Here is a 25,765-nt window from a genome sequence, read left to right as displayed (position 1 = left end):
GTCTGTCTCGTCTTCTTTTTCTACCATAGATATTGCCCTTATAGACTTTCTTCTTCATCCATACGGATTAAGTGACCCGCCCACCGTAACCTATTGAGCCGGACTTTATCCACAACCTAACGGTCATGATATCGCTCATAGATTTCGTCGTTATGTAGGCTACGGAATCGTCCATCCTCATGTAAGTGGTCAAAAATTCTTGGGAGGATTCTTCTCTCGAACGCGGTAAATTCTACTCGGTAAGAACCCAAGTCTCCGAGGAATACATGAGGACTGGCAAGATCATTGTCTTGTACAGTAAGAGCTTTTACTCTCAATTCAGAATTTTCCAAATTAATTTCGAAGATTTTTAAACTTACTTCGGACTTTTCCAAATCAATTTCCGAATTTTCCATTTCAAATTCAGACTTCTATTTCTAATTGAACTTTCTACCATTGAATAAAGATGGATTTGAGTAGCTCATCAATTTTCTGTCACTGTTTTGATGGACTACGGCATTCTCCCTGGAAAAAAATATATTTCCCTCAATCTGCTACTTTTCATTACTTCAACATATAAAATCGTGCGCCTGTGGCGGAAATTATTTCCGCCGTGTCTTGTGGAACCTCATTAATGTCGACTGATAACCGAGAGGACTTCTTAGTATTAAGACGTTCAAATTTGACCATCATATTCTCAGACGGATTTAGTAGAATCGCAGCCCCATCCTTATCAAGCGGTAAAAACAATTCTGAACTGGGAATATAAAAATCTGAATTTGAAATGGAAAATTCTGAAATTAACTTGCAAATGTCTGAAGTAAGTTTCAGAAATTAGTTAGGAAAATTCTGAATTGGTTTGGAAAATTCTGAATTTGACTTGTAAAGAAAATGTTGCATGTTAATCTGTGCCGCTAATACATTTACTGAACTTTATTTCTTATCTCTTACTCAAAGGATGCCACCTAATTGTAGGTGCGAAAAAGGTTACTAGGAACACGTGCAAGATGCATTTTAAGAAGTGTGTGATAAAAACAGCAGAGCAAACAAATGAATCGAAATTGCATTGCTTTTGGGTAGCGATATGCTCTGATGTTTTGTCTTATAATGGGTAAAACAATGCCAGATGTCCGATTGGAAACACAAAGAGTCAGTGCCTGTATTACGTAGCGTAGGCAAGGAAATTTTCATTTATTATTATAATTTCAAATAGAAATGTTGTAGACTTAGGACTAACTTATGTAGTTTTGTACACTTCCTGTCCTGCGTTGGCCAGAAGCATGTCTAACTGGCACCTAAAAGACTTCGGACCTTTGGGTTATTCTCTCCATTTTAGCATTCCAGGCCCAAGTATTAAAATCTGCAGCAATGAGCTTTGGACTTCGTCCACTTGCATGGTGAGCAAGGCTGTCTAACACGTCTTCAATGTGATATTGGGTAGGGCATAGCAGCTGCCCCACTCAATCTCACGACGAGTGCGGTACCGAAAACAAAACAACGATTTGCACATTTTCTCATGCAACGTAGAGACCAAATGCTGCCCAGCAGCTGGCCGATACCCTGTCCCAATATAAAACTGATGTAACAGCGTTTCAAGAGATTGCGCTGGACAAGGACCGGTTTCCTGGAGAAGAGCCACTACATCATACATTATAGCGACCATCCAGTTAAGCGTGTGCTCGTAATAGGTTCACTAGTGAGCCAAAAAATGAAACCTGCTGTTATCGGCTTTGAAAACACAAGCGAAAGGGTATGCATCCAGCGTTTGCGAGGCAAATTTAGAAATATAAGCCTCATAAATTTTCACGTCCATTAAGAGGAGACTGCATAGTTGGAGAAGGATACTTTCTACGAGACAGCTGAGTGGGTCCTGAAAGCCTGTACCAGATATGATATTAAAGTTATTTTAACAGTCAAGCAGGGACGGAGCCCGCATTTAGGCGATATGTCGGCTCCCATAGCTTACATATGGATACCAACGACAACGGACTGCGGCTTATTCAGTTAGCAGCATTGCACGAAATGGTTGTTGGAAGTACCTAGTTTGTGCGTAAAGCGGTCCACAGACATACGTGAGCCTCTCCAGATGGGACCACTTTAAACAAATTGACCACGTACTGATTGAACGCCGCCACCTCTCAGCCTTGATGAATGTCAAAATACATATATACTCGGATCACTATCTCATTTGCATGTTGCCCCGAGCTCGAATTACCACACCGGCTACAATCCCCTTTGATAATCAGGTGAGGGTGAATATTGAAGCAATCCACAACACAGCCCTCCTTAATACCTATAAGGGGGAAATGGATGCCGCAATAACCGTAGGTAACAAATGTCCTGGAGATGAAAAAGCAGAAAATGATCCTGAAAGGCGTTATCATTGATACAGCAAGCGGTTCATCAACTGATGCTGAAGGTGTGGGACAGCGAATTAATGCCTGACGACTGGCAAAGAGGCTTACCTATTCCATACATAAAAAGGGGAACTATCCTATTCTGAGTAGCATCTATAAGATATAATCCGTTATCTTGCTAGATCGGGTAGCCCCATAGGCCCATACAAAAGACGCTTCACCCTAGGCAAATCAACAACAGATCAGGTTTTGCCTGTGGGGCAAGCGATGGAAAACTGTTGGAATAGTTGCACCATATTTTCATCGACTTTAAGGCTGCCTATGATAACGTAACCAGTTTAAAACTGTACACAACCATGAGAGTATTCGGTATCCCGACGAAATTGATAAGGCTCACTAGGCTGATCCTGATGAGTTTGTGAGGCCAGATTTCACTAGAAGAATTACTCTCGAGGCAATTCAACATCAACAACGGTCTAAGAGAAAGGATGCCTTATCATGCGTCCTCCTTAACCTGACCCTGGGAAAAGTGATCCGTGATGCAGATGTAAATGACACAGCCACGATCCTTTTTAAGTCCATTCAACTATCGACCTATACTGACAATGTCGACATCATGGGAAGAACGACTCGAGACGTACAAACTGCCTTCATCCTGCCCGAACACGCAGCGCCCGATCTTGGGCTGTACATCAATGCAGGCAAGACAAAATATTATATATGGTGGCAGCGTTAGCAATAAAATCCAATCAGCGAACAAGATCAGATCGCACTGATTAAAGGAAAATAATGAAGATAGGAGATTACAACTTTGAGACCGTTGATGACTTCTTCTATCTAGGGTCGAAAATGACAACCGATAAAAGCTACGACCATGAAATTGGCGCACGGTTGTTGGCAGTCAACAAAACCTATTTCAGCTAATAAAAACTGTTTCGCTCAAAACGTTTCACTATATGGTCAAAGCTCTTACTCTATGAGACAATGATCTTGCCAGTCCTCATGTATTCTTTGGAGACTTGGGTTCTTAGCGGGAAAAATTACGAACTCTTGGCCACGTTCGAGGGTAGATGATTCCATATCCTACATAACGACGAAATCTATGAGCGATACCATGACGTCAGATTATGGATAAAAACCGGCTCAATAGGTTGTGGTTGGCACATCATCCGTATGGGTGAGGATGATCGAATCCCAAAAGTCTATAAGGGAAGTATATTTGGTAGAAAAAGCGGATATGGCAGACCTTGCTTAAGGTGGAGCGACGGCGTAGGTGGTGGCCTCAGGGAACTTTTTGGTGAAATCGAGATGTTTGGAGTTCCTTGTTAAGACAGACCTAGACCGGATATAGCTTGTTGCGTCGTTGTTGATGATGATTGTACTCTTTGGAAATATCTCCTTCCTCTCCACACTTTCTATTGTGTAGCCCAAGCTGAATTTTTTCAATACAAAACATGAGGTCGCCCTTCTGAGTCGCCTAGATCTTTTAGGTCCGGGTCAGAGTTGATCTTTTTTCATATCTCCCGGTATGATAGTAGATGAATTCTTACATTTGCTTTCTATTTCACCTTTTTACTGTTTATGACATCGGTACGTCCATTATTTTCGTTCCCCTTGCATTTCGCTTCACTTGCCACATATCGCACTTAGTGGATATGCTTTCTTCCGTTCGCACTGTTAGTTTCGTTCTTCGAAATTGCTAGTGTGACTTTTTTCATCCTAGACGACTCTTGAGTCCCCAGAAAATCCACATCTTTTTGCCACCTTATGTTGTTTGATGGCAGGTTGATGACAATATATTTAGGTGTCATTTGGGACAGCAGGTTTCGGCTTGTCCTTGATATTTCATACCATTTTTCTGCGATCTGTTATATAGCACTCTCATATTCTTTAATAAACCCGGAAAGGTTAACTATTTTTACACCAAGCTGTGTGAAGGGTAATTCCTTCGTATCAGGGTTCTGTTCTCTGTGAGTCCCGACTGGATTACTCCTTATTGTATAGTCGTTCAGATTTGGTATTCACAGTAGTTTGGTATTCACGACCTTCTCCTGAGTGGCCCTGGAGTACCTGTCGCTGTCGCCCCTCTTGAACAAATGTGGTCGGTGTCGTTACTGTTTTCCGGCCAGCGATTTGCTTTCAATTCGTCTTCTTCATCAGTTTTAATGCTCGTGTTCTCGGTAAAGTGGTACATCTCCTTCTTTAAATCAACACACATTTAGCATTAAATGCTTTCCGTAAATTTTTTCCCTTTCCTGGCTTTCATTGTGGTTTCTGAGTAGCAGTATGTGATAATAGACAATGTTTGCATCTTTAAGTTTAGAAATATATGAAGCAATATGGAATGTATGTAAATATTCCCACTTTCTTTTATCCCAAAACCGACTGTGTCCCCTTTATGCATATTTTATGCTTCAAAATTCATAAGAGCAGTTTCCTATGCAATTTGTATTTTCCCGTTCTTGTAACCCACTGTGTACTTGCTCCCAAACATCCCTCAATATCTTGTATGCGCAAACTCCCTTCTTTTATCATTACCTATACCGGAAAAAAAATTACGACGTCATTTTCCCTACTAACAAAATCGAGGAGCTTTTCACATTCACTGCTAGTGTGTCCGTGGAAAGTTTCCGACAGAAAAACAGTGAAATTTTCAGCCAAATGACGACTATTGGTCACAAGTAAAGTGTACTGTTCCGAGTAAAGACAGTTCTGCTCCAGGGGAGCAAGTAAGGATTGTGGCTTGAGCGAGAAGAACCATCTTATTCTGGTTTCCATAAATCAGAATCCAAAGTTCAAGTTCAAAACAGTGTCGTTCGCTGGAAACCAAAATCACCTTTGAGGCCAATTAAAAAGGATTCAGTACAACACAGTAGCCGCTTCGAGAAAAGTGTAGACACAGCCGTAAAATCGATTAAGCAAACCGTGTTTTTGAAAGTGGGCATTTGGTGAACAGAGTTGAGCGCTTATTGGAATTCAGTAAAGTAGCATTTCGGTGCTATCTAAAGGTGTACTTAGCAAAGTGTTGTGTGTGCGCGGATTCTAACCCGGGATTCCATTGATTCCACTGAATTCGTTTGATTTGGGCCTCGATTTCCTTGTTCGTCTCAATTATTGGAATTTCGTCAATTTATCCTGAACGGTTTCGCTTGAGCGTCAGCTTGTATATAGTGCAATGCCATGTCAATGGTTTTCCCTTTTGGGATTGATTCTATCTTGTGGAGCGGCAATATCATCTTCCTCGTCGTCCGGTGATGTGTTCACAAGTTCTTTTCTAGTTCGATTCCAACGGAGTGTTGAGAACAATTTCGCCCATGAAGTTGCCAGAAGATATGGCTTCGACAATCTGGGACCAGTAAGTATTAGATTATATTACATGCTTTTCAGAAATTTAAGCCGACAACCGCATTGCTTTTATGAATACAGAGATGCGTATCTATAAAAAAATGGGAAAAATATTTTAGTAAGCAGTGACGTATGGTTTGGAGTGAGTAATATGGCGCAGAAAAGCTCTGTATCAAAAAGGACCTGTAAGCATAGGGAGGGATATGTCAGTTTTGATGGTATGTGTTCTGCCGATATAAGTATAAGCATAAACATAGCATTATTTTTAGTCCTTGACGTGTTCATTCATAGCGAAGGAGGATAGTCCCGCATCTTTCAACCCCAACTACCGTCCTATTGTTCTTATCACTAATTAGACAATAGAGCAGTAAAGATGCTATATCCACTATAGTAATGCTGTGCTCAACAGTTTTTCTTATCCATTATGTATTGCTCGTTACTTCCACTACGGAAGGCAATGGTCTAGAAATTTCTAGTGAGCGGAATTTTATATTTATGAGCTGCTTTTGGATACGAGTTGCTATTTAATAGAAATACCTCTTTTTGTAGCCCTTTTCTCTTTTTCATTATTATCATCGTTTTTTTATACTATAATATAAAGTTTGTAAACATAATAATAAAAGTTGGCTGCACATCTGCATGCTCGACTTAGGGAGATGTTGGAAATTATCTGAAATTACTTGTTGACTCCATTTGGCGACAGTCTGATCCTAATTCTATCAAACACTTTAGTTAGTTATCCCTTCCGGCACCATATGGTGTTGGGTAGTGGTGCGAAAGTATCGGTATGTTTTTCTATAGCTTTATAGAGTCGGTGCAATATTGCTTACCAGTTTTTACCGACTATCATCTTTATTTCACCGAATTTCTCTCGTTTTGCAACCCCTTTATATTGATAGTTACACCACCAGCTTTTGCGGTCATTTCCATATCGAAAACCGATAAAAAATCTGCTTATGAACTCATTTCGTACATTTATTCTGCCCTGGTTCCACAGTTACCCAATTCTCAAATGGTAAAATGAATAATTCATCTAATACATGGTCAAAATTCGAATATCTCGGGCTACATATAAATATACTCGTATACATATGTGGCTGCTTCATATCTTTTAAAATTGACCGTTTATGCCCGCAATGGGTTTTCACAATATGTTGTTGCTTTATAAGTGTGCAGAATGGCCTTATCATATTCTCAGGCATCATCCCCACTTTTTGTATATGGAGCTTTTCATATTAAATTTTTTCTTGCGTTACATATAACGGTAGGTAAATGCTTTTCCTCAAGCAAGGTATTAAATAAATAATCTGCACAATGGATTTTAATTTACTATTGACCCTCATTCTGAAGGAGATCGACATAGTAGTACCTTCACTTTTTACCTTGCCAAGTTACCTTTTATGAGATGTTAATAAAAGACTACTTTTCATCTAAAGTTGTAAAGTAGCTTTTTTGTTAAAAGAGGCCAGGATTGACTACCAGAATATTAGTTTAGTGTACAGATCAGATTAATATCCTGCGAGTCCTTTACTAGAATTTTCATCTCCTTTCTTCTTTCAGCTATCCTTAAGAATAACTTTACTTAAATTGTATTCGGGCTTACATGCTTCTACAATCCCTCCAGGTTTTGTTAAAATATGGAGGTCGAAAAGTAAAGTAATAAGGAAAGTTTTCTTTTGAAATTTTATCTTTTCAATGTAGCTACAATCGATATTTGCTTGAAATTATTGCAAAGTTTCTTGTGTATAGATTCTACTTTCCATTTTTATGTTAGCTTCTTGTAATCATGAATATTATATCATGGATGAAAAGCTATTCAATGCCATTTTAGCGAGTTGCACCCATCCTTTTGAGAAAGTCCATAGCAACTTATATAAAAACAGTCAATTAAAAATAAGTTCTTCTTCTTCTCCCATTCGCAAGCGGGGTCGGCCCCTTGTGATTTTTGCGCCATGTTATTTTATCAAAGGCCTGATCTGGATGTGGTTTCGAAGCTTCAAATCACCATCGGGTGTATCAAACCACCGTTGTTTTCGCCGACCTTTTAGTTGTGCTCTTGTAATTTCTCCACGATTGGTGCAGCCCATATCGATGGTGGATGTCCTCATTTCGGATGAAATCAAGGCATGCCACGCCACTAACCTAACGAAACATCTTCGCTTTCATTACCGCAGGATGTCGTTGACTGTCTTTTATAGTCGGCCAATACTAAGAACCATAGAGGGCAACAGGGCAGACGGCATTGCGGTAAATTTTAGATTTGAGACTTTCGTTTAAAAGTTGATCACAAAGAACACCAGTTGTGGAGGTACCCCACTTCAACCAGGTTGCACTAATGCGTGAAGCAATTTGGGGACGCAGTTCTCCATTGGCTAATAGTACTAACCGGAGATATTTAAATCGTTCAGCTCGCTCGCTGCCATTGACAGTGATAGTGCGTGTTTCATAGGGTCGGTCGTCAAAAATTCAGTTTCATGCTGTATTAATCTGAAACTACGTGACATGACGCGATCTTCCATTTTTTGACAAGTTGTTTGAGATAATTTTTGCTATTAGATGCTGGCAAGACATCACATCTATCCACGTTGGATATCTTGTGTGATAGTCTCCGTAACAGAACAGGAGTGGTGAGAGGGCGCTTCCTTGATGAAGACCGACAGAGATACAAAGCTGTTTTGATACAGCCGCCACACTTCGAGCTTTACTTTGCGGATCGTGGTAGAGCAATTCACCTGTCTGCCTGATTCACGGTCACTTGATTGATTCGCGAATAAGGTTTTCAAGATTGCATTGAAAAATCTTCATTGCATGGAAAAGTAACCGGATGGGACGGTAATTTCAACATTCTGCTGGACTACTTTTCTTTTTCCATATTTGAACTGTGGTACTTTCTTGCCAGTCAGATGGTGTTCTACTTTCCTGAATAACCCGATTGAAGAATTCACTGAGCCTCATTGCTGGGTTCCAGAGCGCAGATGCGATGTAGTCTGGTCTTGTTGCCTTTCCCAATTTTATTCATTTTATTGCTTCCTTGGCTTCAGTCGCGCTGATAGGTGGAATTATTCCAAATATCAATAATGTTTTTTGAATCGAGAGATGAACAAATTCTTTCGTTGAAATCTGTGCGAAATATTCTCGCAATCTTTCCGTCGCGACTCGTCGGCCGGTAAGCAAAGTATCGATCTTGTCATTAAAGCAACAGAAGTGCTCGATATCCTGTGCCTTGTTGTCGGCTTGTGACCATTCAGTACAAATCTCTCTAGCCATCCCGGGTATCCAGTTTATCATATAGATCTTTTTAATGGAACGTTCAGATGATAGCGATTGCTTTCTCTGCTTCCCGGTTGGTAGTCTTGTGAATTTCACCCGCATGGCCGTTAAGGTCGCGTACAATGATGATAGTGTCATCAGCAGGTACGTTACAGTTGCCAGAAGGCATCATTTTCGGCATTAGGTCGAACTGTAGCTTTTGGCACTAGACCATCAAGTTTCTTGTAGAGCGCAGATATCAATGCGCTTTTTCCGAAGAGCGCTTGCGAGTTCCTCGTCTTCCTAGTGAGTATGCCAATATTTAACGTGCAGGCATGATGACTTAGTCGGACTAATTAACTTAGGTGCGGACGCCGTCCATGCATCGAAAACCCTTACCCATTTCTTGACAAAACCGGGGCCCGTCTTACCGTGTCGACTGGAAAAAGGAGAAAAAATTACCTTAACACTATTTCATTGAAAAACTGCCAAACTTCGAATTTGTTAATCTCCAAAGTGAATGTTTTGCAACACATTTAAGCCTGTTTAAAACATATCACGCGTCTGATTAGCTACCCTTGTTTGCTTTGTCTACATTATTCTGGCATAATTATTCATCTAGATTTGCATTATAACTTGGTCGAAGCATGTCTTTTATGGTGCGTTTGCCCAAATCGAGCCTTGCCCCCAGAATATATTGTCTGCCAGGCCATGTCTTCCTTGGAGATTTTTGCATCATCCATACACTCCATATGGTCTGCCCACTGCAGCTTGCGAAGTTTGATTAGAATGAAGACAGCTGGGTTTGAAGATTTCATACTTCATGTTATACTTGATTTTTCAGTCCGGTCCTCTCGTTTACAGATGCTTTTTTAAGGTCTAAATTTTACTCCTATCTGATAATAGTCCTGTATATGTGGAGTCTGCTTTTCCCCGTACCTTTTTTGATTTCATAATCCGGAGGGCGGAGTAAAAACTTCTCTTTGCTAGATTTATTCGTCCCTGAATTTTGCCAGCAATCTTTTCTCATGTGTGTTCCAAGATATATAAAACTGCTTATGTATCATTTCGCATGCTTATAGTATGATATATAGTCAATTCATTTCTCGTCAAACTGGTAATTTCGTCTTCTATTGACAAACTCTGTAGTTCCCTGCACTATTATCTTTGTTCATCCACAATTGTCTGTATTCAGCCGTTGATGAGGTGTTCTTTGAGGGGTTAGGCAACTTTTCCTCCAAAAAGTTCTGAGATTCTATTTGCTGGTGCTAACCCTTTTTAAGGTTTTGTGTAAAACAAAACCTTATTAAAATCGATTCAATGTCTGTCTGTCTGTCTGTCTGTCTGTCTGTCTGTCTGTCACACGCATTTTTCTCCAAAACGGCTAAACCGATCCAAACGAAATTTGGTGGACAGATGGGAACTATGAAATCCCACGCATACAGCGAGTGGCATAAATTTAGGTGGAGTTTAAAGGAGGGCTCCCCATACATGCAAAGGGGGGATTCAAAAATTTTTTTCACCGGATATAGTTGTGTAGGGTATCAAATGAAAGGTCTCGATTTGTACTTTCCGAAACTGACATTAGTTTTGGCATAAATTGCAAAGTACGTGAGTAAGGAGTCAAAATGTACGCATTTGAAGTGAGACAGGACTCATTTTCGGAAACTACCCAACCCAAAAATCCGAAAAAAATCAGGGTGGTGCGCCTAGATGAAATCTAGGCCTCAAAATATGTGCCATTCCGATATCTGCTCAAATAAACTTACTAATAGTATATTACTACTTTTTAGAAATTTACTGAAAAACCCCCCTTAAATTCATCCTAGGACTTCCGGATTCTGTACCAGCATAGAGGACAATATTTCGTGTATATGCCCTAAATTTCATAGAAATCAGGCAATTAACACCAAAGTTATAGCAGTTCAAACTTAGCAATTTCGCGCGAGTTTACTGCTTCCAAAGCCATGCAAATCGGATGCTGACGTCATAATTACCCGGAATAATTGACATTCGCGTGGAATATTAAAGTCACATTTATGAAGAATCTATTTATCTGCAGCCCTTTTTAAGGTTTTGTGTAAAACACTTATGTGATATCTAATCTTCGAGAGATGTCCCATTCCGGTATCTGCTCAAAAAATTTACTAATAGTATATTATCAACTTTTAGAAATAGACTAAAAAACTCCCCTTAAATTCATCCTAAGTGTATTAAATTTTGTACCGACATAGAGGACAGCCTCGTGCATACACATGCCAGGTTTCATAAAAATCCAACTATTAATGGGAAAGTTATAGCAGTTCAAACTTATCAATTTCGTGCTAATTAATAGCATCCTAAGCCATACAAATAAGATGCTGACGTCATAATTAACGAGAATAATTGAAATTCCAGTGAAATATTTAAATTCCATTCAAGAAGAATCTAATTCTCCCTGGCCCTTTTTTATACTTGATGTTGGTTAAATTGTTTTCATTCGCTAATAATATTAAACTCAGAGCGTGAAGCGTGTGAGGTGACCATTATCAACACAGGGCTTTCCATCAGATGATTTATTTAAATCGCTTTCCAGAAAATAGAGGGCAATGGAATTTTTAGCTATATTACACGGAGTTGTCGTGCACTCGTCGCTCCTCACATCGTTTCTTTTTCTTCAGCCTTCAGGTCACAAGCGGGGCCGGCTCGTGATGATCGGTTTCGTCATTTTATTGTATCAAATGCCTTATCAGGATGTAATCTGATCAATACTCTCGTTAGCGTGAATTACGTGACCACACCATTGAAAACGCCTCTCTTGCAGTTTTCCCACGATCGGTGCAAACCCATATCGATCGCGGGTATTCTCATTTCAGACGTAATCAAAACGTGTCATGCCACCAGTGCAATGCAACATCTTCGTCCCCATTACCGCAAGACGCCGTTCATTGTCCTTTATAGTCGGCCAACACTCAGAACTATAGAGAGTGGCAGACGGACGACATTGCAGTAAATTTTAGATTTCGGACGTGCGCTGACACGTTGATCACAAAGAACACCAGTTGGGGAATGCCACTTCATCCAGGTTGCATTAATGCGTGAAACAATTTCATTACGCAGTTCTCCATTGGCTGATAGCGTTGACGCGAGATATTTAAATCGCTGAGTTCTGGCAATGGAAGTAACCTGCCCTTCGAGATACTTAAATCGCTGAGTTCTGGCAATGGCAGTAACCTGCCCAGAACTGAACGATTTCAATATCTCGGGTCAATGCTATAAGCCAATGGAGAACTACGTTATGCTCCTCACATAGGGAAACACAAAACCTTTTATACCTGAAGCGTCAAGCTTCCGGTTTCCCGACTTGTTTATATTTGATGTTGGTTAAATTGTTTTCATTCGCTAATAATATTAAACTCAGAGCGTGAAGCGTGTGAGGTGACCATTATCAACACAGGGCTTTCCATCAAATGATTTATTTAAATCGCTTTCCAGAAAATAGAGGGCAATGGAATTTTTAGCTATATTACACGGAGTTGTCGTGCACTCGTCGCTCCTCACATCGTTTCTTTTTCTTCAGCCTTCAGGTCACAAGCGGGGCCGGCTCGTGATGATCGGTTTCGTCATTTTATTGTATCAAATGCCTTATCAGGATGTAATCTGATCAATACTCTCGTTAGCGTGAATTACGTGACCACACCATTGAAAACGCCTCTCTTGCAGTTTTCCCACGATCGGTGCAAACCCATATCGATCGCGGGTATTCTCATTTCAGACGTAATCAAAACGTGTCATGCCACCAGTGCAATGCAACATCTTCGTCCCCATTACCGCAAGACGCCGTTCATTGTCCTTTATAGTGGGCCAACACTCAGAACTATAGAGAGTGGCAGACGGACGACATTGCAGTAAATTTTAGATTTCGGACGTGCGCTGACACGTTGATCACAAAGAACACCAGTTGGGGAATGCCACTTCATCCAGGTTGCATTAATGCGTGAAACAATTTCATTACGCAGTTCTCCATTGGCTGATAGCGTTGACGCGAGATATTTAAATCGCTGAGTTCTGGCAATGGAAGTAACCTGCCCTTCGAGATACTTAAATCGCTGAGTTCTGGCAATGGCAGTAACCTGCCCAGAACTGAACGATTTCAATATCTCGGGTCAATGCTATAAGCCAATGGAGAACTACGTTATGCTCCTCACATAGGGAAACACAAAACCTTTTATACCTGAAGCGTCAAGCTTCCGGTTTCCCGACTTGTTTCAATTAGTGCGAGTTTAAAGTTGTAATTGTCTGTGGGATTATGTGGTTAGTGAAGCTGAGTCCTTCTGTCGTGCTTCTTTTTTACGTTTTCAGTGGAGATAAGCGTTACCGAAGGTTTGGAGTTTTTTAGTAGCAATTGCGATCATTTTCATTGCAGCCCTCATATAGCAAGATAGATTAAACATTGCGCTGAACCAATTCAACTTGATGTTCATTTTGACGTATCTGGATTTCCGGATTTCAGTCAGAGCAGTGACATCCTGACTACCGCGGGCAAAGACGATGCTACCAAGATTGATAATTTAATCGATGCTTTGGATGATACGCATAATAATGCAAATAGAAATGACCAATTACTCTAAAAACATTGGTCTGATGGAATTGGTCTCCAGGCTGATCTCGTTTGCCCCCTTTTCCAAATTCAGAGCAGAAAGCAAGCAGATGCCATCTGTTGAATCTCTGCATCGTAACCGGCTCAGGTAGCCAGAAGGAACAAGAAGGAATTGTATCGTTGACAGAATGCAACCGTCTGGACTTCAAATTTTTCCGAAACATTACGTTGATGGTGCACGGGACATTTTGCGCGTCATACATATATTGCTCTGGATTATAGTTTTTCTGGGTATATAACATGAAATTCGGTATACCCTTGATTTGGTCATTTGGCCGATTGGATCCTTGGTTTATTAAAGAAGGGTTTTAAGGTGGCTGTCTTTACCGCTGAGAACCACGTCTAAACTATATTTTAATGAAAGGGAGATTTGCTTGAACTAGAAATGTTTTTTTCCTTTTGGGCATTTAAAGTAAGCTTGATGATCAAACTTGTCCGATCAGTGTACCCCTTTGGCAACTTCGTTAATATGTTTGTTCTGTTTCATCATGCCCTCTGAGGATAGTGGAGGGTTGGCATCCAATGCATGATGTGATTGACCTTGTGCTGACAAGTGTTGTTATTCGTCTGTCTGAAAATGGTAGCTGTTTTTGCTTTACTGTCTTCAGGGTGAATCAAATATTTTTAAGCTGTTTATAGGAAGAATTGGGAATATTTTCAATATCGTCTTTTCTAAAGTTGCGCAAATGTCATTCACATATCTCCTTTAAATCTTGACATGAAACCGGCTGAACATACTGCTATTTCCATTTCGGGCATTAAAATCTCTCTACTACTGTTGTGTTGTTTCATCGCACCATTCTCATAGTGAGGTTACTCGAATAAAGAGTTTTGATATCAAAGGACACCACGACTTTGTCCTCATCACCTGGCCGAATTCGTTGACTTATTCCATGCAAAACTTTCTCTTCATATTTCGGAATTCCCCTCCCCCCCCTCCATCTAAAATTTTTTCTTCATATTTTGGAATTCCTAAACTAAACATTTGGCAAATTTGATGCATTGGTGATGTTTCCGCGGAAACGATTTTCTTCACTTCCTTGCCTAGGTTATAGATTTTGGGAAGTCCTCTGATCGTAGATAGTACTGAGTTAGAGACTTTCAGTTTGTTGATTCCTTGATTGGCATTTTCTGATAGCATTGTCTACTTTTACTTTGTCCACTTGTGCTGGAGGATTTGCCCTCAGGTTTCTGTAAGGATCATTCTTGGGCCTGTTTGTCATCCTTTTCTTGTAGTACACTTTGTCCAAAATAACCTCTTCTTTTTTCCGCATTAATATGGTATACTGGTTTTCCTTTCAGCTTCGGAATTATCTTCTCTTGTCTTTGGTCTTGCCAATATTATGTTTCTTGGTGTCGTCTTTTTTTTCTCTTCGTTTCTGTGTCGGTGATAAGTAGTGGGATGCCTGCTGCTAGTGGGATGTCAAAATTTATGCCATTGTTTAATAGCTTAATTCATTATTCTGTGAAAGAGTGTGAGGACTGTTTCACCACGAATTTATCGACCTGATGAACAAAGTTTCATGTAGTAAACTCGATTTTTGTTCCCGTTGTGGAATTCTAGACTTCTTATCGAGGAGTTTCGCATCTCTTCTCTACTTTGCGAGTGCCAGTTCCAAATGAAGTTTATATGCTTCTGTGCTTTCCTATTTAGTTTGGTTCTAAGCGCGGAATAAGATTTGACGGTAGCTGTCTCGCTAATCGCCAATCGGAATAAATATGGTGTAATGGCGCCTCAGGTATAAATCTGGCAATTTTGCTTTATTTAGAAGGCATTCGGCCAAAAATGGACTTTCTCGCTTTCAATGACCGCCTATAGTTAGTCCTAGTTTTATATGGACTTTATGATTTCGCAAAATACACCGGGAGAACTTTTGACAAGCCCCAAATTCATGAGAATGCTTGGTATTGATTTTCTAAAATTTATACTAACCAACTCACATATAGCCGCGATATTTTCAACAACTTTTGCCTTTTGTCTCTCACAAACGCATGGTTCCTTTTTACCAGATGGTCTGTTGTCGGTTTATCGGCATATTTATAAGTGAAATATGGTCATAACCGAATGCGAACTTTGATAACAGATTTCAACAGCTTGTAAGTGTTTTCTACATGCGTGTATGTTTCCACGACAAAATACTAGCTCCAATGTTCCAAACGTCAAAATATTATATGCGTTAGTCACGAGAAATTCTTTTAAAAAATAAAGAAGACCAAATGAAAGGCTTCAAAGCCATTCGAATAAGAACATTACCTAATGTGTTAGTTGAAGAAAAATTGGATTCCCAACATTTTGGATAGGAGTATAATCCAGGGAAGTTTCTGGGGATTATAGCTCTTTGGATGTGGTTAGTGGATAGAATCCAGTTAATGTGTTAAACATTGACCATATTCAGTAACTTTTGAATGGGACTTTATAGCACATAAATGGTTTATTGCTCTTAAGATGTTATCATACATTAATCTTTTGTGGCCGAAATGTCTGCCAGCTAGAGAAACTGAATTCTACGTACATATAAGTGGTGAATGCTTAGGGGACATGAAGCCTCTATCGTTTCACACGTACATGACATATGTCGAATCCAACATGAATTTTGAAAGATCCCCTCCAATATAATAAGTAGCTTATTCAAAATGAGAGAATCATTTAAGGAAAAATCCAAGAATGCCAGACTACAATGTATAAACAATCTTGTCTAGACTCCAATATCTGATGAATACTTTTCGAATAAAAATGTTGGAAATCATTTTCTAAAATTTGTTGATATATTCATATTTTCATAAGCCTATTTCTCAAGTTCAAGACGAGTTTCTCTTTGATACACTACTCGCAGCCTTGAAGATTTAAATATAAATTTTTCTATAAAATAAAGGAGGAAATTTTAATTGCCACTAGATTCCGTGATGATGCTAAGAGCACTTATGAATAAACGAATAACAATAACATAAGAAAAAAGATTCAAGATTAAGAATATGGTAAAATACAATACTTGAGAAGACTTTAGCTCATGCAAGTGTATATATTGTGGAAAACCAGGAGGAAAAGCATGTGCAGCATGTGTAGAAGCTGCTATAGAATTGTTGTCCCCATATTTGAATTAAACAAGCATTGCATAAAATAAGCTTTCTTTGTATTTAAGATATTTAAAAAAAATTACTTAATTTGTTTAATACTATATATAACCTACGGCCTATTAAGTAAAGAATTGCTTTCCAAAAACAACAAAAGTTGTAGCCTTTAGCTACGCTATGAAAGATCATGTAGACGCCTCCGGAGTCATTGGAAATTCTGTTAACTTGTTTCAATTTGGAAGGTTCTGGGAATACTCAAAGAAAATTATTAAGCATGGGCAGTAATAGCAAATGTAATGTATTGTATTTAAAGCTTGGGGGAGATTTGTTAGTCAGTGTTCAACAAATGGAAAAATAACTCCCGTTCTTGGCTAATATTTTCTATTTAAATTTTAAAAAACCAGTATTTCGAGAACCAATTATCCACTTCTTCACTGTTTTGAAGAAGGACGGAAAGTGTGTCCGGAGCGCTGGACTGTCGTAGCGGAAGTTCGCGTTTCAAATTTCACTGGTGGCAGAGGCATTTGCTGTCGTGACTGGATGTAGGATACCAGTTGCCGCCCTTCGCTAAAATTTTAAATTCATGCATATATTTATATACAATTGTCAATTTGTGCATAATAACATTGTTCGAATACTACATGACCGATCAAAAGGGAATATTGACTTTGCACTTAAGCTTGATCAGGTCATATATTATGGAATGCAAGCCTAACATTTGTTTCTGGTTGAGGCGATTGAAAATGCATTTTGCATGGGGAATTAGGTGGACCGGGACCAGCTGATCAATAGGCAGCGAAACTACCGGTGAGATCATTTTTGATTTTTCGGGGAAATAGATGGATATTTCGGAAGCTGAGTTTTTGGTGGCGGAGGGAATTAAGAAGTAAAATAGTGATTGAACAAAAAATAATAAGATTCCGGAGGAAAATTTCGGAGTTGGTGTGAACATTTTTACCTTGGACGGAAAGGTTAGTAGTGAGTTCTTTTGCGACGTAATGTATTGTGGAAAAGACTGCATGTTTAGAAATCATCTGAAATATTGCAGTCTTGTGATATAACGCTGTGAAAGTTAAAGTGTAGTTCGGTTTTGCCTTAGTAAACAGAGGAACCGAGGAAAAGTGAAATTTCAATATAAAGTGGGGTGTCCTTTTGAAAAAGGCATGTGGATGGCTGACTTCTTGCATGTGCCTTCTTTTCTGGATTTTAGTTTTATTTATCATTTCGTTTTTATTATCTAATATTCTTCAAGATCCTTGAATTTTGGTTTTTTTTATTATTTTATAAATTAATTTTAGTCTTTACTTCAATTGGTTATTTCATCTTTTTTTTTTTTTGTTTTTCAACGATTTTGGTTTTTCGTCTTCATTTAATTGACTAATTTCGGTATGATTATATTAGAAATATACTTTATGATGAACTATATCTAGACACTTTTGATCTGAGGACTTCCTTTTCCTCTACTCTTCTCTGGCCCCGCAAAACTCATCTAGAATAGGGACATACTCCAATATCATGGCTTGGGGCTGTCGAGGCAAGGTGGGAATCTCAAAGGGTGCGCCTCACAAAACATCCGAGGCAGGAGGAACATTGATCGAGGCATTCGGGGCCGAAGTTGTATCGCTCAAGGCACGCGGTCGAGCCGTCTTTTTTTATCTCATTTTCAGTTTTAGCTCGCGTGTTTTTTATTTTGTTTGGCTCGCGCGAATCCCCGTGTTCGGTTTATATTTCATAATCAACTACCGGAATGGACACGTGAAGGATCGAAGTGTTTAAAGATAACCCCCACATTCCCGAGCCTGGCTAGTATGGAAGCGCGCAGGCACGTGTCGACGGAGTGCTTCAATGGAGCATCAATATTTTCAGGCGGACGGTCAATTTCTCCATCTTTTTATGTTTTTGGAATAGCTCTCCCAACTTGGTCTTCTCTCTCCGGACACTCAGCATGGCTATTTGACCATCGACGATCTCGATTTGTCATTACAAAGAAAAGAAGTGTTTTATTCGTAGACTAATCATCATTCCCCTCTCTGATATCTGTGAAGTGCTTCAGAGAGTGGGAAAGTGAACAAACTCTTGGGATTTGTCCTCACATGTGGTAAATACTTGCCAGCTTCTCCAGCTTGGCTGGAGCAGAAGGAAAATTTCTGGGTTAGTTAAATCAAGAAAAGAAAGGAACAAAATGCTAACATTTATCATCGGAATCATTGAGAAACTTGAATGAATTCTTTGGTATTGGCAGACTTATTCATTTGATTGAAGGGATAATCCTCGTTCAATTTTCCTTCAGTTTCAAGGTTACCAAGTTCTGTCACCAGTGTTTTTTAAAGCCCAGCCTACAACCTACCAGGTCCGTATATCACAATCCAATATATGATCTGATAACTAGATCCAATAATCTGTTGGCTTTAAGCAATAACGTGGCTATACTAATGGACGGAAAGCATTTATCACAATTGAATCCCAATATGGAAGGCGGACAAAGTGCACTGTTGCTGGTTTTGAACATCTTATTCTATAGGCTACCTTCTTCATGTAGACTTCAAGGAGTAATCCTGCCACTCAAATAAGAACTGAACTACTGGCTTTCTCATTTTCCTGCAAATTACTTTGTATCGTCCCTCAAAACTCGTAATTCTGTTATTTCAATGCTGTCTATGATATTTCCATTAAATCAATGTTCTCAAGATTTATAGTTTCTGGTAGAAAGTTAATTAATTGAACAGTAATCGTGAATAAATTCAGGCGTAGCTTCAGTCTAATGAAACACGAGACAATTACTGCAATTAGAAATCGTTTAATAGAGTTTCTCACTCATTTAATGATTGACAAGTATGTATGTATGAGTTCTTAATACACTCTATTTAATTGAAATAGAAAAATACAACATATAGATCTTGAGATGGAATGAAATTACATTTAATATAGGTTACTCGTTCGTATTAATTGACGGCATAATTGCCAAAATGTTCAGGGACGAAATTAGATGTTTAATATGTTTCATAAACAATTAGGACTGTAATTATCTAGAGCATGAGGGAATGGTCAAAAGTTTCACTTTTTCGACTGAATAATTAGATAATCTGAAATGTGGAGACAGTAAAACCGTAAATAGAAAACAATAAATATGAGGATTTTGGTTTATTTGTCAAATAATACACATAATTATTTAGAATAGAAAATAGTATCAGCCACAAGCTGCGTTCCTTAATCATACTACTAGTGGACATCGAATCGGCAATTATTCGGTAATATGAGCACAATGCTAAATATCAATAAAAAGCAAAAAAGAAATAAAGGTCCACCTCGAAAGGACACTCAAATTCAAGGAGGATATAAATTGGGCTTCTCTCCTAAAAGATTTTAGGGCTAAGATTTAAATAGGTTAGCTAACCAGTGGCAAAGTACTTTGAAATTGGCTATGCAACTGAAAAATTTAACAGCAACCATATTTTCCAGACCGTTAATCGAAGTAAGATTAAATTCCTTGGATGTATTTCATTCATCTTACATGGGATTGTCGAAAGTCATCTGGATTTTTAACAGTTGCTTCTGTATCTTAAAGGTATACATGCAAGATAGGTTGAGCTTTTTCGGGTTTCTTGCAAAACATTTCTTTTCTCAAAAAATTAACTATTCATTAGCGCCGGAGTAAATAACTGAATCTTTTCTATAACAAATTTTCTCCTAATTTCTGCTGCATGCTCCTCGTTTATTGCGGTTTTACTGTGCAAGGCTTGCTGATAAAATCCTAGTTTCTTTTATTTCGCCTTTAAACGAGTTATTGTCACTGCTCTCTCAGTACAGAAATCCATCTATCGGCCAAAATTAACTATAATACTTTTAAAATAATTGTCCATACGACAACATATAGCACATATAGGCAGCAAAGAGGACATTTTTTAAGGTTTTCTGTAAAATCGGTTTATTGTCTGTCTGTCTGTCATATGTATTTTTTTCAGAAATGATTATATCGATTGACACCAAATTTGATGGGAAGTTGGAATTGTGATTGCACACGCATACAATGAGTTACATCATGCATCATAGATGTAAAACTACTAACAAAGTTACAATAGGTCGAAGTTTCCGCTTCAGTGCAAAATTTAAGACTTTGAATGTCAATACCATGCGGAAGTGACTATTCTGATATAATTTATGCATATAGCTTACATGCTAGGTACTAATTGGACAAATGTCCACTCAAATGTTTTTATATAAGGAATACGCGAAAATTTTCACGTCTGAAGCGTCCAGCTTCTGGATTCCAGACAGGTTTAGAATTATTTTTTAAATAAAATGCCCCAATTTTGGAATTGTGAATTCTGGAAAGAAGTAGAGAAGTTTAGCTTTTGGGACAATCGGAATCAGAAAAATGATGTCATGCATTTAATTGGGTTGTCTAGAAAGCTGGCGCGGAAATCCTGTGTAGTTAGAAGTAATTTTACTATGTAATGTATTTTCCGATAGGGTTATACAAATCTGCAGTAATGTAGACTATAGTATGAAGAACGATATACCCGAGTTTGATAAAAATCTTACCATTGCTGGTAATACTGCAGTAGCTTCAAATTGTAAGAAATAAATAAAATCTTTCATACTGCCATTTGCGCCATTATGTGAAAAATGCATCTCTTTTTAAATCCATGATGATCCAACTCACCACAGTTTTGGTCCCTGCGAAATATAAAAATAAAAATATATTTTCTGGGAGCAGCGTGACCGAAGCGGCGAGCCGGGGCAGGGCAGAGGTGAGGCAGCATCTGGAGAGTTGCCTCTGCCCTGGTAAGAAACCGTAGCCATCTTCGTCCCTCTTCTATTTTTGGAAACATGGGTGTTAAACTCAAAAGGTCTGTCACCATCAAGAGGGGGAGCGAGTTGCTCTCCATCTGGTTCGGTCCGGCATCAAGTGGATGCGGACTTAGGACTCCCCAATCCCTAAAAAAATGTTTCTGTGACGGCCATTTGTTACATAACTGTATAATGTTTCTAGAAAAAAAAAAATTGCTGAAGGTTATTAAATTTATGCACTTTAAGATAGCATAGATGGAGAGAGAGTTTTGCTGATAGAGAGTTTTCTCAAAAAAGTTCGTGATTATGACCAATTTTTTTTGCGAAACAAGTGGCGTTATCCTTTTAATTGAAGTTGGTAAGTGATGAGTTATGAAGAATATACCGTTTATGATTATTTGCTGGTGGGGAAGCATCTTGATTCGAAGCAAGGAATCTCTCTGTCTCATAAAACAATGTTCCAAGCATTTGTTGTAGGCTTCGATGTTAGTTCATGGCTGCAGCAAATTTTTGATGTGTCCTTCCTGGATACGCTTTTTTCTATAAGTCGATTTTTTTTTGGATTGCTGTTAATTAAAAGAAGCCAATTTATTCTCTACTATGACAGTAGCTTAATCTATAACACTGTGTATAGAAAAAAGGAAATAACAAACGTGTTGATTGCTACGATCCTATTTTTCCCATACAGTTCAGTTTTCAGGATGAAATTCGGGCGGCGCTCAAAATTCCTAAGAACTCAGATTTAATAATTATCACTGCAGGATTTCTGGCTTGTATTTTGTTGAGGTATTTGTTAAGTAACTTCATTTTAGATGTCATTTTGGGAGTATTCTTCGTTGGGAGGGAGTATTCTTCGAGGAACGTTCATGAATTGAATGGTCATGTGCAGAAAGGACCGAAGCTGGTTCTTGTGTTTCGCACAAAGTTTGATGTTGTCGCAATACATTAAATGATCCAAGGCACAATTCGGCAATATGTCATATTTGACCTTGAAGCCGTGTTTTGTGATTGCCATGATCCCTTATATGAGACACAGCACTTCTGCCAAATCAATACGCCATCATTGTTAGTTCCTGCCAATGTATTTCAGCGCTTCCCACGGTTTTCTTAGAAGATTATGCTCCTCCTCCACTGTTCTATACAATGTGGTTTGAGGGAAATTCGCTCGCCTGCCAGGTTTCATTGCATGCCATAACCCGCAATGGAGTCATCGTTTAATTTGTGATTTATCCACGGCCATTTCTGCGTCCATGTCTATGGATCCATTGCTATCTGGGCCATATGCAAACTAAGTTCTTCATTAGTTATTTTCTTTTGTCAAAATACCCCAATGAAACAATGCAGAAATGAACTGATGAAAGCTTTCGAGTTTTCGAGTAATAGTTTCGATACTAGTCTCATATAGTGGCACTGAGAGAATACGGGGGACAACCTCAAGTTTACGTTAAGGAAAGCGGATTTAGGGCAGTTAATGCATCGATCTGGAGTGTCCGGATAGCTGAGTGGTTAGAGCACAAGACTATTGTACGGAAGGTCGCGGTTCAAATCTCATTGGTTGCAGTCGAATTTGTATCGTGATTTGCAGTCGGATACCAGTCGACTCAGCTGTGAATGAGTACCTGAGTCAAATCAGGGTAATAATCTCGGTCGAGCGCAATGCTGACCACATTGCCTCCCACAGGCTATTCTGTAGTGTATCGTTACGGTCTTGAATGAAGTGCTCTAATACACTTCAAGGCCCTGATCCAATATGGATTGTTGCGCTAACGATTATTATTAATGCATCGATCAACATCAAGTTCGGTGCTATCATCAGCAGAAACAACCCTTCCTAGATATACAAATTAACTGACACCTTCGATGTTCTGCCTACTTGTACAAATCAGAAGAATGCGATGCTCAGTTAGGCTGAGAATCCAGGTTTTTTATTTATCTTCAGTCCAACTCTGTTTGCCCACTTTTCCAGATTCAGAGCTATTTGTCCAAGATCAATGACTCCATGAGGGAACAAGCGAAAAGAAAAGGAATCGGTGACAAGATGCAATCCTGGCCGAGCCCGATGTGAATTTCAAATTCGTGTGATATTCTACCTTGATGCTACTGTGTAAGTGCTTTTGAACCATTTTAGCCAGAAATTGTCTATGCAATCAGCTCCTGATGGGTTTTTAATTATTGTCCTACTCGAGGGTCAGCGTCATATTTAGCTGTATTAAGCGTGCTCATTTCTGGAAGGGATTCTTATAAACGTTCAAGGTATGGGAGCCATGGTACTTATAATTTTTTTGGGTTAGTTTCAAACACTTTCCCAAAATTCTGCTGCTCGATTTAAGTCGCGGTTACTCTCCCGGTAGAAGTTACTACGCGTGATTTTGAAAGAATAATCTGTTGTCTTCTTTCCGCTGAAAACTAGTTTGATACTTACAGATGCATTCAGAACGATTTTTTGATTCGGCCTCTTTAGAATTTCAATGATTAGCGTTCCATCCGGAAGATGGTAGCTATCAATGATGTCCGGGACGTGTCAATGAATTCAGAATATCCTTATATAACGCGGACTTTTCAATTTCTTAGTTGAGTCGAAAAACCCAGAATGGTTAAGCCCCCTGCACGTAATGCTATTATTCCTGCTGCGATGTAAATCAAGCTATGAATTTCTGCCCGCTAAGCAAGCGATCATGCAAAATTCCATCAACCGCAGCAATGATGTTGTAGGTTTCCGAAGTAAAGTAAAGTAAAGTAAAGTAAATCATAACATCGATAGTTTTACGCTATATGACGGAATGTTTATAAAGGTTTGCACCCCTGGAAAGGAGGAAGGGGGAAACAAACGCATGGCTACTTGTTTGCAAAATTTACTAGCGATATTTTCAGCTGACCCGAAAGCTCGTGCCATTACCTGCAACCCACGACACACGCTAGGCTGTATGCTGTATGTATAATATAAGCCCCTTGTATCCAATGTTTCCCAGACAGGTTTGTTAATGCCAATTAATAAGACTAAGCAAAATTTATTATCTATTCTGAGAATTTTTCGGTCAATTCTCGATTTAAATCAAGGAGTTGGCTAAGGGCACGCTAGTTGTAGTCTTTTAAACTTAAACAGTGCTTTTCCAAACCACTTTAGGGACATAAATGTCAACATTTGCTCGTAATATCCCATCCCAAAATTCATTGGAAGCTTCCTCAAAAGCATTCCTTCCGTAGGAACTATGCTAAATATTTCAATTATCTAGTGCAGAGAACCATTCAGCCATCTTAAATGGCTCTTCAATTTCTATTTTGTTTATACACCAGTATGTGTATACATAAATGTTTGCTATAGCATTTCTAATGAAAACTGGCTTCTGTTTAATTTTTATAAATATATTTGTATGAAGTTTGGGGCCAAAAATGTATATTTGCCAAAGCAAAACATCAGAAAGCGTTTGCTACTCCTTTTCTCTTGTTTGTATTTCTTTAACCCGTTTAGTAATTAAATAACGGTCACAAGCGACCCTTAATTAATTTACAACGTCCCACATCTCCTTCATTCATTTTGAAATACAATAGAATCCAGTATAAAAGTCTACAATGAAATGATCACCATCTCCAGGAAATCTTTTGTACCTACACAAGTTCATATTGCTTGAAGGGAAAGAGTTTGTAATTAAAAAATTACCTTTTTCATTCGAACCCTCGCGTGGAGTTACTTTCCGAAAGGATTTCCGGATTGTAGTAGGCGCATATGTAATTTGATAATGGGTATCCTTCAAATAAAATGTTTGCTACGAAAATTTCATTCAATTTCAACTGTTAGAGAGTGTCTAATAAAGTTAGTGCTTAACAAGCTAAAATTGCGAAGAACAAGGGGAAAATGATTTTTGATTACTTTTAAAATGACCGTTTTTTTTTTTATTTTGTGAAGATCTAATGATGAAGTTAGACTACATAATCTAATAACAACATTCTAATAATTTATTTTCTATATGATCACCAAAAGATATCCGGATTTATTGATAACAATCGAGCAACCAGATTATAGGAATATTTTTCTCAAATTCTATTTATAGTTTTCCGATTGAAAAATTTCAACTTTAAGGATGTAGCTTTTATACGTATTACAAAGCTATCTCTATTTTCAGCTACGAATTCAAAGATACAGAAAAGAATCATATCAATTTTCAAATTATCCTAAATTTTAAAAGGCGCGTGATACATCATCTAGGTTCGAAAAGGGAGACTGTTCGAACTGAAAAATATTTAGCCTCTAAGAGGCACGTAATGAATCTAAATTTATGCCGAATTAAGTAAATAAGGATGTGCCTGACTGTATTCAATTATAGACATTTGTTAT

General features: G+C 38.6%; 1 protein-coding gene across 2 annotated transcripts in view; it reads left to right on the top strand.

The window, feature by feature from the left end:
- The first annotated feature begins 4,958 nt into the window (after positions 1-4,958).
- The window catches only part of LOC119651742 (neuroendocrine convertase 2), a 247,942-nt gene continuing 227,135 nt past the window's right edge, over positions 4,959-25,765 (top strand). For both annotated transcript variants that reach the window (XM_038055473.1, XM_038055472.1), the window contains exon 1: positions 4,959-5,691. In XM_038055473.1, the coding sequence (XP_037911401.1) occupies positions 5,512-5,691 (180 nt within the window). In that variant the 5' untranslated portion in view covers positions 4,959-5,511. The remainder of the gene's footprint in view (positions 5,692-25,765) is intronic.

Source organism: Hermetia illucens, chromosome 3 (assembly GCF_905115235.1).
Source record: "Hermetia illucens chromosome 3, iHerIll2.2.curated.20191125, whole genome shotgun sequence".
In the NCBI taxonomy this organism is placed as follows: Eukaryota; Metazoa; Arthropoda; class Insecta; order Diptera; family Stratiomyidae; genus Hermetia; species Hermetia illucens.
Note: the sequence above shows the minus strand (reverse complement) of the source record. Positions and strands in the feature narration are given on the sequence as shown.